Below are 16,146 nucleotides of genomic sequence, written 5' to 3' on the forward strand. Positions count from 1 at the left end.
AGTCATCTTGCATGTTGAAATACATACGTTGGTTTTGTTGTAGTTTTTTAGTGGAGAGACAGAGTGAATACATGGCTTGATAATACAATCCTTTCATGCGGGATACTACTGCGTTTTGGGAAGGCGGTGAATGCCAGCTCTCACCGCTCTGTGCGCTTACAGTGGAAAGAAATGTATGTGGTTGTGTCTGGGGCGGCAGGGAAGGGAGAGAGAGCGTGGCAGAGCTCTGCTGAGAGCTCTCTGCTCTTAATCCTGGGCCACGTCAGGAGCGTGCTAAAGCAGTTTATCTTCATATGTCGTCTTGTATATAAGAAACAACACTAAACCCACCAAAACTCATTTCATATGTAGCTTTTTCCACAGCCTTCAGATCAAAGTTATTTTCTTCAGGCTGGACTAAATTATACGCAGGTCCCAGGAGTGAAGGACACTGAATTAATGCACTATGTCACCCAGTCCTGGCTATAGAATATTTTTATCGAAGTGTGAGACGCAACATCTCTTTACTATTTCATTAAAAATTAATGTGCAGATTGCCAAAAAGCAAAATGCATAAATAACAAACAAATTTTGCAACGGCTTTGTACACTCTGGAGTCATCTTAAGAGGGATTTTTTTTTTCCTCAAGTATCAGATTACTTCTATATATACATTTAATCAGTATTTGTTCTCGTTTAGCTAATTAGCAGAGGTACTCTAATCTCAGTAAAGCAACTGTTCATACCTTTCCTGTGCTGATAGGTTTTGGAATAAGCACCTTAAAAGGAAAGCAGTATTCCTAGTTACAGGCTGAGCATTGTGCTGTTGGCCCATATAAATTGGCGTTTTTACTCTAGTTATTTAGGCATATTGAGTCAAACCTGACTACAGTTATTTGAAACTTCCTGAAATTGATCTTTGCCTTCATATTTGTAAGGAGAATAGACCTGGCTGTATAAATCTCTGAAATTAACCTTGTCTGGCTATATGAAGCTAGGAAATAAATACATACACACACACATATATATTTATTCTTAAAGCATGGTGATTGAAAAATAAATTGAAAGATATAATGTCATGGAATAAATAGAGATTTATACAGAGTGCTGCTGCTGTTAATTGGATGGAAATATATTTTAGATAAGTTTTGTTATGAAACTTGTGCTTGTGTTTTAGAGCAAGACTATTTTCTAACATTTTGGAATGGCATGACATAAAAAATAATTCATCCTCACCTAAATCTCCATTTATTGCGCACCCACTTTGTTCAAATAAAGTATGTCCCTTTATGGCAGTTTTAACCCCATTTATCCTCATGCACAAGTGCTCACCTGTTATTTACTCACATAAGAGAAGGTCGATACTGCAGAACAAGGGGAATGCTGTGTTGTGACATAAAACATACATATTCATTAGCTCCGCTGCCCCTATGGACATGTGTGGTATGTCCTGATGATCTTCATTTGACGAAGGAAGTGGGCGTAAGAAGGAAATTGTTGTAATGGATTTAAGATACATGAAAAAAAAAAGGTTTTTAAAATGCTTTAATTACAGTGAGAAAGCAAGCAATAATTCTAAGTATGAATGAAAACAATTCTGTAAAAGGAAAAAATTTCCTGAATTGCAAATAATAACAGTAAATGAAAAACTATAGATTTGAATATTTGAAAATTACCATTTTCAAATACTAGTATTTTTTCCCAGAACAGCTTAGTTCAGGATCTGAATGTTCCATGTGATGCTCCCTCCCTAGTGCTGGAAATTCGTTCCTTTTGCCTCTCATTTACTACCTAAAAAACAAGTTCAGCGTTCAGTGTTTCACCTGCTGCAGTAGATTACATGAAATACACAGTAAAGCAGGGAGTGTATTTTATCTGCTCCCCTTTTAAGGGTTTGTGTTATGTTCTTTCAAGGAAAATGTGCCTCAAACTCAGGCTCTGAAAGGGGTACCAAGGAAAAGGCTACTTCTGTTGGTTTCTTCTTTAAAAAAAAAAAAAAAAAAAAAAAAAAAGAATATTAGAGCAGAATCATGCTCCAGGTCTGAGCTATTGTGGTTTTAGAAATATACATAAATACTTGTGCCAAGTAGCCAAACTCTGTTTATTTATGACTATATTTTACACTGTAAATATTTTAATTCTCAGAATCACTACAATTATCCTGCAGTAGTTATACTGATGGACATGTTTATATAGGCTTAAATTGCAGATTACATGGTATATTACATCTATGCAAAATACACTATACCTATAAGTGTATTCTGCTATAAAAAGTACGTGATTGTTTTTTTTGTTAGTTTAAGTTATGCTTACTTTTGTTTGCAATTACTGTTCTTCTGAGTATTGTCTCAGAAATTATTATTTCCTTATTTCTTTGGCAATTACAAAATATTCTAGGATCTTTAAAGCATGGTATATTCAGAGGTACTTGAAGGGAACAGTTTAAAAATATAAAGCCTAGGAAGTGGAAGCATTAATAGTAGGTGAAAAGAAAACACATTCCAATTATTGTCTTCCTTAGTGTGTTTTCTAGTTGGTATAGGAAAGTGTCATCAACAAATGAATACAGTGAGGGCAGACTGATATAGTAAAATATTTTAAAGATAAACTGCAATTAATCACAAATGAGACCAATTCTACATATGGAATGGTTCTGACACAGACGTGCATCAATCAATGTCTTTACTTGTGTTATGCGATGATAGTGCATCAATGTGATTATGCTGTATGGGGCACAGAACTGAGACTGTTTTTGTGCTTACGGACTGCTGCCACAGAGAAACCGATACCTCTGAGGTGGGCAGCATAGCTCCTGTCCATGTCATCTATGTCTGTGGGCTGCTGCTTGGTTGGCTCATAGATCAAACCTGCTTTTGCTGGCAAAAGTTAGCATTTGCTTGCTTGACTATTCATTCTTCTTTCATAAGTCTTTAGAGGCTGATGGATCTGCTAAAGGATGTTTAGCCAGAAATGGCTTTGTGATTATCGAAGGCACTGCTTTATGTAAATGGCAGGGAGGGGACTTGGAGGGAGAGAACTCATTTGCTGCAGATGTATTGTAATTTGCTGTCCTGAGGTGCGAAAGTGTGATTTAAAAGGAATAATCATTTGACAGTATTTAAATTAGATAATTGGGATGTATTCGTTTGAGACTACAAGTCTAGAGTTATGCTCTTTACTGGTTCCAAGCTCTCCTAAAATATGTTGAGTTTTTGTTACTGCTTTTATCTTTAAGTGCTGTTGACATATATGTGATCCTCAATATTACTCGTGATTTAAGTGTTTTGTTTTAAAGATTGAAATGTTTTCACTATCCCTGCTAGATGGAAATCATATTGTAAACACCCTGCCAACAGCTTACTCCAACTGATGCATGTGGTGTGCATAGGCTGTATATAATAAGAAGACCAGACCCCCACCAAGAAAATACTGAGTACACTTTCCAGGTCTGTTTTCATGGGTTTGTAGCTGTCGTTTAATGACAAAAGCTTCCAGAGCTGGCCCCGTATGGCTGGGCAGCTCAGTTGGAGGCTCATCCTTCCACCAAATCCTTTGACGTCAAAGGAGATCCTCACGGACTAGAGCAGAGGTCTTCACTGAGTAATTAGAAAATAAATGTGGGAATCATTTTCTTTCTCTCTCTCTCTCTTTTTTTTTTTTTTCCCCTCTGCAAAACATAATTAGCTCAATCCACTCTTCAAAATCCCTTCTGTTTCCAATTAAGAGAGATCAGTTGCACTATCTTCAAATAGCTGAAATTATGCTTATTAATAAAAAATGGAGTGTAAAAGAAATGTTTTATCTTGAATTAATTTTTATTATTATGGGACACATGACAGTACACAGTCTTACAAAATATTATCAGATTTAGAAACCAGGGAGTTGTGTGTCCTACATCTTGAGCAGTGGTTATAGAATGACTCATTTATTCAACTTTCCCATGCTTAAGAAGGACTTTCAAATGCGGATTTAGGGCCTGATCATAATAGTAATGACACCTTCACACCTTCAGCTCTCAATGAAGTACGAGTTTTGAAAGTCCTGTTGTGTTCCAGTGAAGTGCCCATTTAAGTCAATACCTATTTTGGCAGAGCTGATCTCTGCATGTCCACAAGAAGCGATCTGTAGACTAAAATCATTATCTTCCGTTGTGTAAATACAGTGTCTTCATAATTGGAGACAGCTGAAAAAGTGTTCAGTTGGTAGGGACAGCTTTTGGAGTCTTTTGCTAAACGTGTAAGCAATTTGAAGTCATGAAGTTCAAGTCAGCTTACAGGTCTAGAGGGAAGAGGCTTGATGCTACTCAGAGCTGAGGTTTTGGACTTGCTTCCTTGCTTGCAAGGGTATTTCCCTACAAATCTGTTATGGACAGTTATCAGAAATATCTCATCTGCTCATTCACCCTTGGAGCAGTCTACCCCTTTTCAACAGAGCATCAAGCAGTTGCTCAGAGCATGTTTAACCACATGCCTAAAGTATAGAACCTTCTTCAGCAGGTTTACAAATGAACTTGCAGATTTGTGTTAGATAGGGCCTAAAACACTGCAGGGATGAACAGGGCAGAAATAAGAGAGACCACAACGGGAGAAGAATTACTTTCTTTTGCCTCAGATATATTGAAGTAATGTTTGGAGTCCCCTGATTCAAGCGGGAACTCTGGTAGCTGGTTGGGAAGGTTGGTGTACTGCCCTGTTTCTGGTTCCCTGTGCACAGTAGCTGCATATCGTACAGGTTTTGTTCCCCGGCATCTCTGAAAGTGCAATGCAACCTCTGCTGTTATTGTCAGAAAGCCACAGTTGCTGTTGATTTAAATTTAAGTTGATTATATTATTAGCAATGTGAATAGATGAGAGAGGTGTACTGAAGTCCCAGTGTCCTTTGTCTGTAAAGCCAGTTGTTGCTAAATCTGGTTGGGTAGAAGGTGCTTGCTCTCATCTGGACTTGGTGGGATACAGTAAATCCTTTGTTGTGTTTTCGCCTAGTGTGGTCTTAGCTAGTATTTCTGCACTTTTCCAAGCCTTTTAGGAAAACATTTCAGCAGAAGTCTTTCCCTTCAATTGAAAGGAAAGGGTTGTTATTTATTTTTGTCCTCTGTAACAGATCTAATCCTGTAAGGGGCTCAGCAGTGTCACCCAATACTGAGGTGGAGGGATCTTTGCATGCGCAAACTCAATCGAGATACTAGAAGGATCGGGCCCCTCAGGACATCCAGGCTGTGTAGAATATTACTTGTTTAATTTTGCATTCAGATTACAAAGTTGTTTTTTCCTAACTTTAGCATGATTTTGTTTTGTCTTGTTTTGTTTTTCTGTCTGAATTTGTAAATAGACTTCTGCCATATGTAATGAAGTATGTGAAACTGATGAAGAATTATTTATTAGATTTTATGTTTTAGGCTTAGTGCACAAAATAAGAAGGGGAAAAAAGAATGGTCAAACTCTTAGTTCAAAATAATTGAATAATAAAATTGTTGACTGTAATTACTTTAAATGTAATTCACATAGATTCAACTGGAAGAATTATCGAGGAGGGATGTCAGGACAAGGAAAAATAGATACCACTAAAAAAGCCTACACTGCCTCTTCTATATAATGTATTAAATTTATCTTAAAAGCAATTCTCTGATAAGTACATACCTGTACTTAAAGAACAGAATCCCTTCCTTTTGCCTTTACAGCTCATACCGGCACAGTTTATGCAGTTCATGAATGTCGATAGCTCAGAGAATTCCTAGGTTAGCAAATATTTATTTATTTATTTATTAAAGCATTTAGCCTTGTAGTCTGAATTTTCAGTAAGTTATTAAGCAAATGCACTATCTTCAGGACCATGGTTTATGTCAGAGTTTCAAAAATGCATTAAAAAAATTTTGCAACTTCTAAGTATGACCTTATTTACCTGATTTTAGATGTTTATATCATCATTTGAATCATTAATAAAAAAAATGCAGGCAAGTATGACAGCTCAAGCAAAAAGTAGCTAATAAAATACAATTTGAAATATGGAAAGCAAATGGCTCTTTCACTGAGTAATTTGGGGGAAAAAATGTGTTTGCATAACTAAAAGAAACTACAACTTTTTTTTTTTTTCTCCTAAATCAAACATTAGACTCCTATCAAACACTTACTGAACTATTAACAAATGAAGTTAAACCTGGCAAAGTTTGCTGCTTTTTTGATTATATCAAATTGAGGAAATGTCTCTTTGTGCCTCCAAGTCAAGACCATTCCAGTGGAATCCATGTAAATACATATTTCTTCACTGCATACTAATGCAAAAAATATGCTTATGGTTAACTATTAACCTATGCTTCCAAATAACACTAATGATTGCAATGTGCTGGAATAAATGCTCATGTTTCATGGGATGAGAACAGTCCTGTTCTCTTAAGCTTATCTAATCAAAGCCTAATCCTGCCTTTACAGCCTTTATTAAATGCATCGGTATTTAATATGCATCAATAAATAAACTTTCAATTATTGTGCAGTGAGCATATCCAAAGATAGCATGACAATGCTATCTAATGCAATCTAGCAATTATTCCAAATAAAGAATGTTGATGATGTGATTTCCCCCCCTCCTCATATAATGGATAGTTCAGATTTTCTGGCATTCCTCTCCAGCCTCATAACAAGGCAAATAAATTAGTCCTAGACAAATAAAATTCAAATAATTGAATTTTTACACCATCTAAATAGATGTCCCCACTGTGACTTAGAGATAGAATTGTTTTATTTAAAAAGCCTTAAAATTTATTCTAAATGAAAAGATCAATTGGTGATTTTTTTAAACAATATGTGAAAAGTATTTGTTATGCTCTGACCTAATGTATTATCTCTTTAAATGGTCTTCCTTTACAAGCTGTTAAGACAATGTGCCAAAAGTGTATTCATTAACTACAGTACAAGTACTAGCTCAAATGGTCTGCTTCATCCATGTCTGTTTTCCCTTCTTTTACTAAAGTTTCAGTACTGCTTTAATTCATTCTTTGCTAAGAGTCTTTCTCATGGTATCCATTCATTAGAATCTAACGAAGCATCAACCTGCTCAAGTTCGTGTGCATCTCTGTAACAGAAGCTTTCAGTGGTTTGGTAACCTTATAAGTCCCTGATCACAGAACACAGACTGTTTGTTTGTTTGTTTGTTTATAGGACTAACGCATCCGTAGGTCTATTAGGCATTTTACATTACAGGAATATTAATATTCTTTCATTTTAAAAGGGCTTGAAGTAAATCCCATGACACTAGAGAAATTTTAGATACTGATTACTTACAGTTGGCTGTTGGTGATTTGTTCTCCAGATTTCCAGCTGAATTTAACAAAGTATGATTTCTGAAAAGACTCTCATGGTTCCTCATTAAAATTACATTTTTTTCATATGAGCATGATTTCTATAATTTCACTCAATTTCATGATACATTTACCCTCTTTGAAAGGCAGTGGCTGAAACATCAGAAACAATTAGTAAAAAAGATTGTATTAATTCTAAATGAAAGAAATAAATCTGCCAAAAAATCAGTCTCAGAACTGCATTTGTCAAAAATGCTTCTCTGAATTAACTGTTATAGGGTAACTGTATAATTGTTAACAGACATTTTTCTTGAGTTGTCAAAATGTTTGAAAAATGAGAGAGAAAGAGAACACTCAGGAAAAAAAAAAAAAAAAACAAACACACAAGTAATCAATGGCATGCTCATGTGGACTGAGATTTGCAGTACTTGTACTAATAAAATATAAGGCACAATTAGAGGTACTTTGCAGCTTTCAGGCTAAATTTAACCGATTTGGTAATTTGTAAATACGTGAGTCCAAAAATAAAAATGAAGAATCCAAATTCAAATTAGTGCAACTGCAATAAAATATAATTGCAAATGAATCTGTTGCTTTATTCATTTATTGTGTAATTACTGCAATCCTTCCCACCTTGTTTTCAGTATTTCTTAATCATTAAGTCGGAAGCATGACAGCAGTGCCAGCCCTGGCATGATTCTCTTTGACTAAAACCTTGTAAATTAACACAATTAGCACAGCATCATCCTGCTAATTAACTTCCAATGTCTGGTGCAGTGGTTTTGCAAACAAGGAAGAGGGAGTCAGAAGGGAATAAACATGCCATTCTGTTACCAAACTGTGTGCTGTGTTAGGTTTAGCTCAGCGAGGCTAAGCTGGCCATGTCAGATGCCAGAGTCAGGCAATGAAGAGCTAAAGGGGTTGGGGAGAGAAACAGGAGGGGGTAGGAGCTGTCAAAATAGACTGCAGTAATTCAGAGGGGAGCTAGTGCCACAGATGCTTCATTTCGACTAGGCCTCCTCCTTATCAGGGAATCTGTGCCAGAGGGCACAAGACTGTTTGCAAAAATCACTTTTGGTAATACGAGAAAGATTAAGGAGGTCTATTTGATACAGCTGTACAAAAATCAGCAATGTGCCTACCATGCATAGGTAAGAGTTGGAGGGGGTTATCTTAATGCTTGTAAATATGCACAGTGGATTACTGTTAGGGGGAATAATTCACATCACATTATTTGCAAGATTAATTGCTTCAAAATGGCAGTTGCATCCTGTAATTTATATATAGGTAGTTTATTTTTTGTTTGTTTGTTCATTGTTGTTTTTTTTTTTTTTTTTTTTTTTTTAATAATCAGCTCTGGAAGACATGGAAGTTTTAGGGACTTACCTTCATTTCTTTTTCTTCATTTTTTTTTTTTAAACCCTCTTTCTTTGTACCCTGGAGGCTGTTTGGGGGGGGGGGGGGGGAAGGAAAAAGGAGAGAGCAAGCAAGGAGACCGACAGACAAGTCATGCTTGTTTTTTTTTTTCCAGAGCCTCAACAACAGAACTGAGAGGCAGAAAGGAGCCAGTTGTAATTCATACCGAGTTGTAGGCTTTGTGTGATGAAAGCGACGGAGCGCTGCCTGGGAGATTGCTTTGCTGCACTCCACGAAGCAGATTTGAAACTGTCGTGGACCACTTTAGATGAGAGTTGGATTATGGAATGACCTGCTATGTCTGTGTCATATTGTTCTGCGCAGGGTGCATTATACTGTGCTAACTAGGTGTTCAGTACCAAATAAGAGAGGTATCCTAGATGTGATCTGTCAGCTGTGTCTCATATTTTTATATTGGTTAACATATAAAACTGAAACAGTGATGAGAGAGGACAGAGCAGTTGGGTACCTTGTATGTTATAAATAAATCTGCACTCAGAGTATTTAAATTGTACCAAGTCTTATTTAATTACTTTGAGAAATCTGGCACTACCTATATATCTACCTTAAAAACAAAAAATATCCTCCCCCTACTGAATCAACATTAAATGTGCCTCAGTGTATATGTGCCTATAAAAAAACAATCTGACTGTTTATAGTGCTTCATCAGGGTATTGTATGTTTTTTTATGTTTTTTTCTTTAAGGGTTTGTGATGTTAAGTACAGTGTTTCAGAGAGCTGAAGAAGTTAACAGGTGGTACACTCAAGAACTTGCTTAAGATATTTAGGAAAAAGGCCAAGTTTGCTGTTAACTCTGTTTTTCCCTGCTGCCCTAGGCTTGAAGATGCAGTGGACGCCGGAGCATGCCCAGTGGCCAGAACAGCACTTTGATATCACTTCCACCACCCGGTCCCCTGCCCACAAGGTGGAAGCCTACCGGGGGCACTTGCAGCGCACCTACCAGTACGCCTGGGCCAACGATGACATCTCAGCTCTCACTGCCTCCAACCTCTTGAAAAAGTATGCAGAAAAATACTCCGGTATATTGGAAGGCCCGGCCGAGCGGCCCATTCTCAGCAATTACTCTGAAGCTCCCTCAGGGCTGGTGAATGGTCGGAAGAATGAAAGTGAGCCCTGGCAGCCTTCGCTGAATTCAGAGAGTGTGTATCCCATGAACTGTGTCCCAGACGTTATCACCGCCAGCAAAGCCGGTGTAAGCGCAGCCCTCCCTCCCACAGACGTCTCGGCCAGCATTGGGAGTTCACCTGGGGTGGCCAGCAACCTGGCTGAACCCAGTTACTCCAGCAGCACCTGTGGAAGTCACACTGTTCCAAGTCTTCATTCAGGGCTCCCATCTCAGGAATACGCCACAGGATACAATGGCTCATACTTGCATACCAGTTACAGCGGCCAGCCAGCACCTGCACTTCCGTCCCCTCATCCGTCCCCCCTGCATAGCTCGGGGCTTTTACAGCCGCCACCACCACCGCCGCCACCACCAGCCCTGGTCCCCGGCTACAACGGGACCTCTAACCTCTCCAGTTACAGCTACCCATCTGCCAGTTATCCTCCTCAAACTGCTGTTGGCCCTGGGTATAGCCCCGGGGGTGCCCCGCCACCTTCAGCATACCTGCCATCAGGAATCCCTGCTCCGACCCCGCTGCCCCCCACCACCGTCCCCAGCTACTCTTACCAGGGCCATGGTCTGACTCCCATTGCACCGTCTGCCCTGACAAACACTTCAGCCAGCTCTCTCAAAAGGAAAGCTTTCTACATGGCAGGGCAAGGAGAAATGGACTCCAGTTATGGAAATTACAGCTATGGCCAACAGAGATCTACACAGAGTCCCATGTATCGAATGCCCGACAACAGCATTTCAAATGCAAACAGGGGGAATGGTTTTGACAGAAGTGCTGAAACATCATCCTTAGCATTTAAGCCAACAAAGCAGCTGATGTCCTCTGAACAGCAGAGGAAATTCAGCAGCCAGTCTAGCAGGGCTCTAACACCCCCATCCTATAGTACTGCTAAAAACTCACTGGGTTCGAGATCGAGTGACTCATTTGGGAAGTATACCTCCCCAGTAATGAATGAGCACGGTGACGAGCACAGGCAGCTCCTTCCTCACCCAATGCAAGGCCCGGGACTTCGTGCAGCTACCTCATCCAACCACTCTGTGGACGAGCAACTGAAGAATACTGACACACACCTCATTGACCTTGTTACCAATGAGATTATCAACCAAGGACCTCCCGTGGACTGGAATGACATTGCTGGCCTAGATCTAGTAAAGGCCGTCATTAAAGAGGAGGTTTTATGGCCAGTATTGAGGTCAGATGCATTCAATGGACTGACTGCTCTACCTCGGAGCATCCTTTTATTCGGACCTCGGGGAACAGGCAAAACGTTAATGGGCAGATGTATAGCTAGTCAGCTGGGGGCCACGTTTTTCAAAATCACTGGCTCTGGCCTTGTCACAAAGTGGTTAGGAGAAGGAGAAAAAATTGTCCATGCCTCCTTCCTTGTGGCAAGGTGTCGCCAACCCTCAGTGATTTTTGTTAGTGACATTGATATGCTTCTTTCTTCTCAAGTGAGTGAAGAACACAGTCCAGTAAGTCGGATGAGAACCGAGTTCCTTATGCAGCTGGACACTGTACTGACTTCTGCTGAGGACCAAATAGTAGTAATTTGCGCCACAAGTAAACCGGAAGAAATTGATGAATCTCTTCGAAGGTACTTCATGAAACGACTTTTAATCCCACTTCCTGACAGCACAGCGAGGCACCAGATAATAGTACAACTGCTCTCACAGCACAATTATTGTCTCAATGACAAGGAGGTTGCACTGCTTGTCCAGCGCACAGAAGGCTTTTCTGGACTAGATGTGGCTCACTTGTGTCAGGAAGCAGTGGTGGGCCCACTCCATGCCATGCCAGCCACAGACCTTTCAGCCATTATGCCCAGCCAGTTGAGGCCAGTTACATATCAAGACTTTGAAAATGCTTTCTGCAAGATACAGCCTAGCATATCTCAAAAAGAGCTTGATACATATGTTGAATGGAACAAAATGTTTGGTTGCAGTCAGTGATACTACTTAAAAAAAAAAAAAAAAAAAAAAAGTAATGAATGTTGGCACACACAGAACCTGCTACATAGGGTAGAGAACCCTTTTCAGTAGTGTTAAAATTGCAAAGGGTACTGGGAAGACTAAAATTTACCTTGCCTCTAAAGAGCCAGGGTAGACTTGAAGGAAAAGTGCATCAAACAAGAGCTGCTGATCTGAAAAAGCCACACATGACAGAAAGCGCATGTTGATGCTCAGTTCTGTTCAAGCTAGACAATACTCACCAAGGAGCAAGGTGCAAGTGGGTTGATTTCAGAAGGACATGAACCCTGTGTGTTGATTCCATTCTGCTGTTCTTGAGATTTAGTTGCTGTCAAGTGCCTGAAGTGGTGCTTTATTTTTTGTTTGCCTCACAATTACATTGGTGGCATGTGCTAATATAAAGAGCTTTAACTTCAAACATTATTGGACTAAAGAGATGAACGGTTGTGTTGCGACAGAGAACCAGATTTTTGCTATTCTAAGAGCAACAGTATTCCTCAATCCTGTCTGTTCTGTGGTGTTAAACTAAGAACAGGTAAAACAGGGTAATGGTAATCTGGACCTTAATTTCTGCAGTTCATTTCTTTTAATGTTCTGTCTGCAAAAACTCAGGAAAGTGATTGTGATTTGTACAGTACCTCAAAGGAATGTGTTGAAAGCACTATGTACTGCTGAGAGTTATAGGCTAGGCTTCAATGTTACTTTATATTAAATATGTATGTTTACCTCAACAATTGGAAAATGGCAAGGAAAATTACTTTGAATGTATCCAGGAAAAAACTAAAGTGTGATATGACTGAAGCTTTACAGTTTTTTTTTTTTGTTGTTGTTGTTTTGTGTTTTTGTTTGTTTGGTTTGTTTTGTTTTGTTTTGAAATAGAAACAGAAGAATTTCCTAGTGTTAAGAAATGGTTCTTTTGCCAATTTGTCAGATCAAACCAGAACGATTTTTCTTGTTGGTAAACTGTAAGAGTTTTCAGCATATCGCTCCTTGATAATTACGTGATACAGTCTTTAGAAGGTGCATAGATGAACAAAGAGCCACTTAATTGGTTTAACAGCTGAAACAGTCAACTGTAAGATTTGGTAGGACTCTGAGAGGCATATTACCTTAAGCTGTGACTGCTTACACAGCTCTGGTCATGGTTTTGAGGTTATTTTGGTGGAGCTGTAGGGAGTGGAATCAGTGTAGGTCACTGCCAGAGCTATGGGTTGCAGAGCTGTTTATAGCAATGCAGTAGACTGTGACCAAACAAACAGTACAAATAACAAAGCAAAACCGAACCCTCAAAGTACATTTATTTTCATTCCTAAACTGTAAAGTTGAGTTTTTGTTGTGTGCGTACAACTCCATTGTCCTTAATGCAATCTTCATTTAGCATCCATTAGAAATCTTCCAGGCTGGAGTGTGCCCACCATTATTTCTACCTCAGTTTTGTTACATTTCTCTTGGAAAGCAAAGTAAGAAATAGGGCAAAAACCAAAACCAACACAGAAGTCGGATTACATTAGGAATGTGAACCTGCTAAACGAGTTTCAGAGAGCTGCTGGTTTTCCCCTGAAGTCAATTTTTCTCTATGCTAGTGCTCTTTATCCCCCTATTTCCTCCCCCAAATACACATATTCTGGTGTCTTCCTTCTGGAAAGACAAGCTGGCATGTGTGGCATTTTGCTCAGTTCCTCTCCCATCCTCCCCCCATCTTTCTTTTTATCCTTTAATGCTTTCTGTACAACTCTTCTTGTGACAGCTGACTGATGTTGGGTAATGTCTCTGAGCAGGAGCAGTGTATGTTGCAGCTGCCCAAAGCCTCTGCCATCACGTGAGCAAAACAGCCTTGCTTTTTTGAATGTATTTTTTGTTTGTTTACTTTAAAGAGACAGTAACAAAACTGTTGTGAAGCACTGGCTTTTAATGTTTCTGTTAAGTAATGTACATTCAAAACCATTGAATAAATGCACTGAAAAGCCCCAAGAAGAGAGATACCAATCTGTTAGTAGATCATGCTTGTCTTCTCAAAAATTGTACAGATCTTGTCTGTTTTGTTAAACCAATGGAGACATTTAGCATTCAGAAACCTAATGAGGGATTTTGTGATATTGCTGGAAATTTATGACTATTGATTACTACTTTCCTTTATCTTTCTTTTAATATATATATATATATATATTTAGATAGAACATGCTAAAAAAACAGAGCAAATAAACCAAAATCTAATTTAAGATGGATTCCTGGCAAACATTTTGTCTATCTAAAACTTTATGTTTTAAGCATAAAAGTACCATTTTAAAAACAGTGCCTTTCATGAAGGATGTGGAAAGTAAGATTTAAGTACATCACCTGCTTTTTTTTCTTTCTTTCTTTCTTTCTTTCTTTCTTTTTTTTTTTTCTCTTTTTCCTTTCAACAGCAATTAGAGTCCATGGTCTTTGTTAATGACCCAGTCTTTCTGCTTCCCTAAACCTCCACAGGCTGCTTCCTCATCCTAGTCATTTCACCATCCTCATATTTGGGAGATCCTGATGTCCCCACTAGCGTAGGTTCATGCTGATTACCCTGGCAAGTACACTATTGCAGATCGCTGACCCAATTTCTGTCTTAGACATTCCCTTTTGTAGCTGCCATTGAGCTGTGCTTGTTTGAAAGGCTCAGGCAAATAAACCAACTCTTGTTTAAGCCATTTCTGCTAAAACTGTACTCCTAACAGATTTTGCAGCTGGTAAAATTAAGATTACCTCCAGTGTGATTTTTTTACCTCTTTTTTTTTTTTTTTTTTTTTTCCCAGTAACAAAACTAAAAGCAAATTAAATTGTAGTTGGTCCCTTTGGCTTCCAGCTTTAAATCATTCTCTTTAAAAAGTCACTCTGGAAATGGATTTTTCAAATGTTAACCAAAGTGACAAGTGGGCAGCAACTGAGATGTTGTGAAAACGCAGCTTCCACACGCACACACGCATGCTCACGCTTTCCAGGCTTGATTCAGCTTTGGGGCATCAGAAGCTGAAAACTTCACCCCATCACAACAGCAGCTGCAAGGAGTGGAGGACAGAGCCAGACTGTTACCCATATCTTTTCTTACCAGCAGCTATCCTTGGCGTCACTCAGGAAGGATGTCTATAGAATTTGGCAAGATCTTGGCTTGGTACTGTTAACAGGAGATGCCTCCATCTTTTCTAGCAGTTTATGGCCACCTTAACTCCTCTGACAGACCTTTCACCAACCCAGGGGGCTCAGCTGGCTGAACTCCCCACCACGTACTCTCCTTCCTTCTATTTTCCTATCTCCTCCTGCATTTAGCCCTGTTTTCTCCCTAGTGAGCAGGAGTTGGCACGCTGCTGTTCCTTCGTCCCTCTTGGCAGCCTCCTCGTCAAGGAATGTCCAGGAAGGGCTGAAGCATGATGCTGAAGCTGAGTCCCCCTGAACTTGAGTGAGTCCCAAAGGTTAGGACTGTTTTTGAGAAGAGAGACAAAGTATGTTCTAATGGTATCCTCAGGATGAAATACTAGCGAGTTTTTGACATACCCATGGTAGAAAGCTGTTTGCTATCTTTAATGACTGAGCAAAGTCAGGGTCTGCTGCCACAGAAACACCCAGTGGTTTGCTGGATTTTAAGGAACGTTAAATGGTTAAAAAGCAGCTGCTGTGTCAGCTTATCACTGCAAATGCTTTGTGTAGTATTTTTATGTGTGGATCCCATTCTACATCAGCTCATTTTCTTCCTTGTACCTTCAGTAACAATTCCTACGGCAACAAAAATAAAATAAATTGGAGGAATATTTCTGCAAGCTGAAGGATCAATATCAATTCAAGGAGGAGTTCATAATGACCTTATGTGAGACAGAAATGGAAATACTCTGTACTTCTGGCATGTTTCTCTTCAAAATATTTGGAACATTAGTGACAATATAAAAAAGTTTGCTGACTGAGCTGATCAATGGAATGTGAAGGCAGTTTACTTTAAGGCTATTTACTTTCACACGGATTATTTATCTATTAGTCAGTCTGCATTCTACTCAAATGCAGATAGATGGGCAAAATGTTTTCTTGAGGATTACAAATCTACTGAGGGGATAATCAACCATCTGACTAAAATACATAGGCTAAACACCATCTAAGTGTTTAGCTGGTCTTTACCAGCTATTTGGAGGCTATGCTCTGTATAATGGTACAAGGTCATATTTAGGTGTTTTTTTTTTCTTAGGATTTTTTCACTAGGGGATCATCTAATCAAAAAGATCCAAATTAACTACTATGTTGATATGTTAATATGTTGCAAGTAAATTTGGGGATCCAACCAGGGTTTTCACTATCCACAACTACATATGACTTCAGGTAAAGAGATGTTCTTGTAATCCCACTGC

The 16,146-nt window shown here is 39.0% G+C and overlaps 1 protein-coding gene across 16 annotated transcripts in view; it reads left to right on the forward strand.

Annotated features, from left to right (window-relative positions):
• The window catches only part of FIGN (fidgetin, microtubule severing factor), a 385,491-nt gene that overhangs the window by 368,453 nt on the left and 892 nt on the right, over positions 1-16,146 (forward strand). For 12 of the 16 annotated variants that reach the window (XM_084524066.1, XM_084524067.1, XM_084524054.1 and 9 more), the window contains one exon: positions 9,522-16,146. This exon is cut by the window's right edge and continues 892 nt beyond it. In XM_084524066.1, the coding sequence (XP_084380192.1) occupies positions 9,530-11,773 (2,244 nt within the window). In that variant the 5' untranslated portion in view covers positions 9,522-9,529 and the 3' untranslated portion in view covers positions 11,774-16,146. Of the gene's footprint in view, positions 1-8,800; positions 9,057-9,521 lie in introns of all 16 variants that reach the window. The other 4 variants (XM_084524061.1, XM_084524053.1, XM_084524062.1 and 1 more) reach the window with 1 other exon arrangement.

The sequence above is a fragment of the Aythya ferina genome, assembly GCF_964211825.1.
Source record: "Aythya ferina genome assembly, chromosome: 6".
NCBI lineage: Eukaryota > Metazoa > Chordata > Aves > Anseriformes > Anatidae > Aythya > Aythya ferina.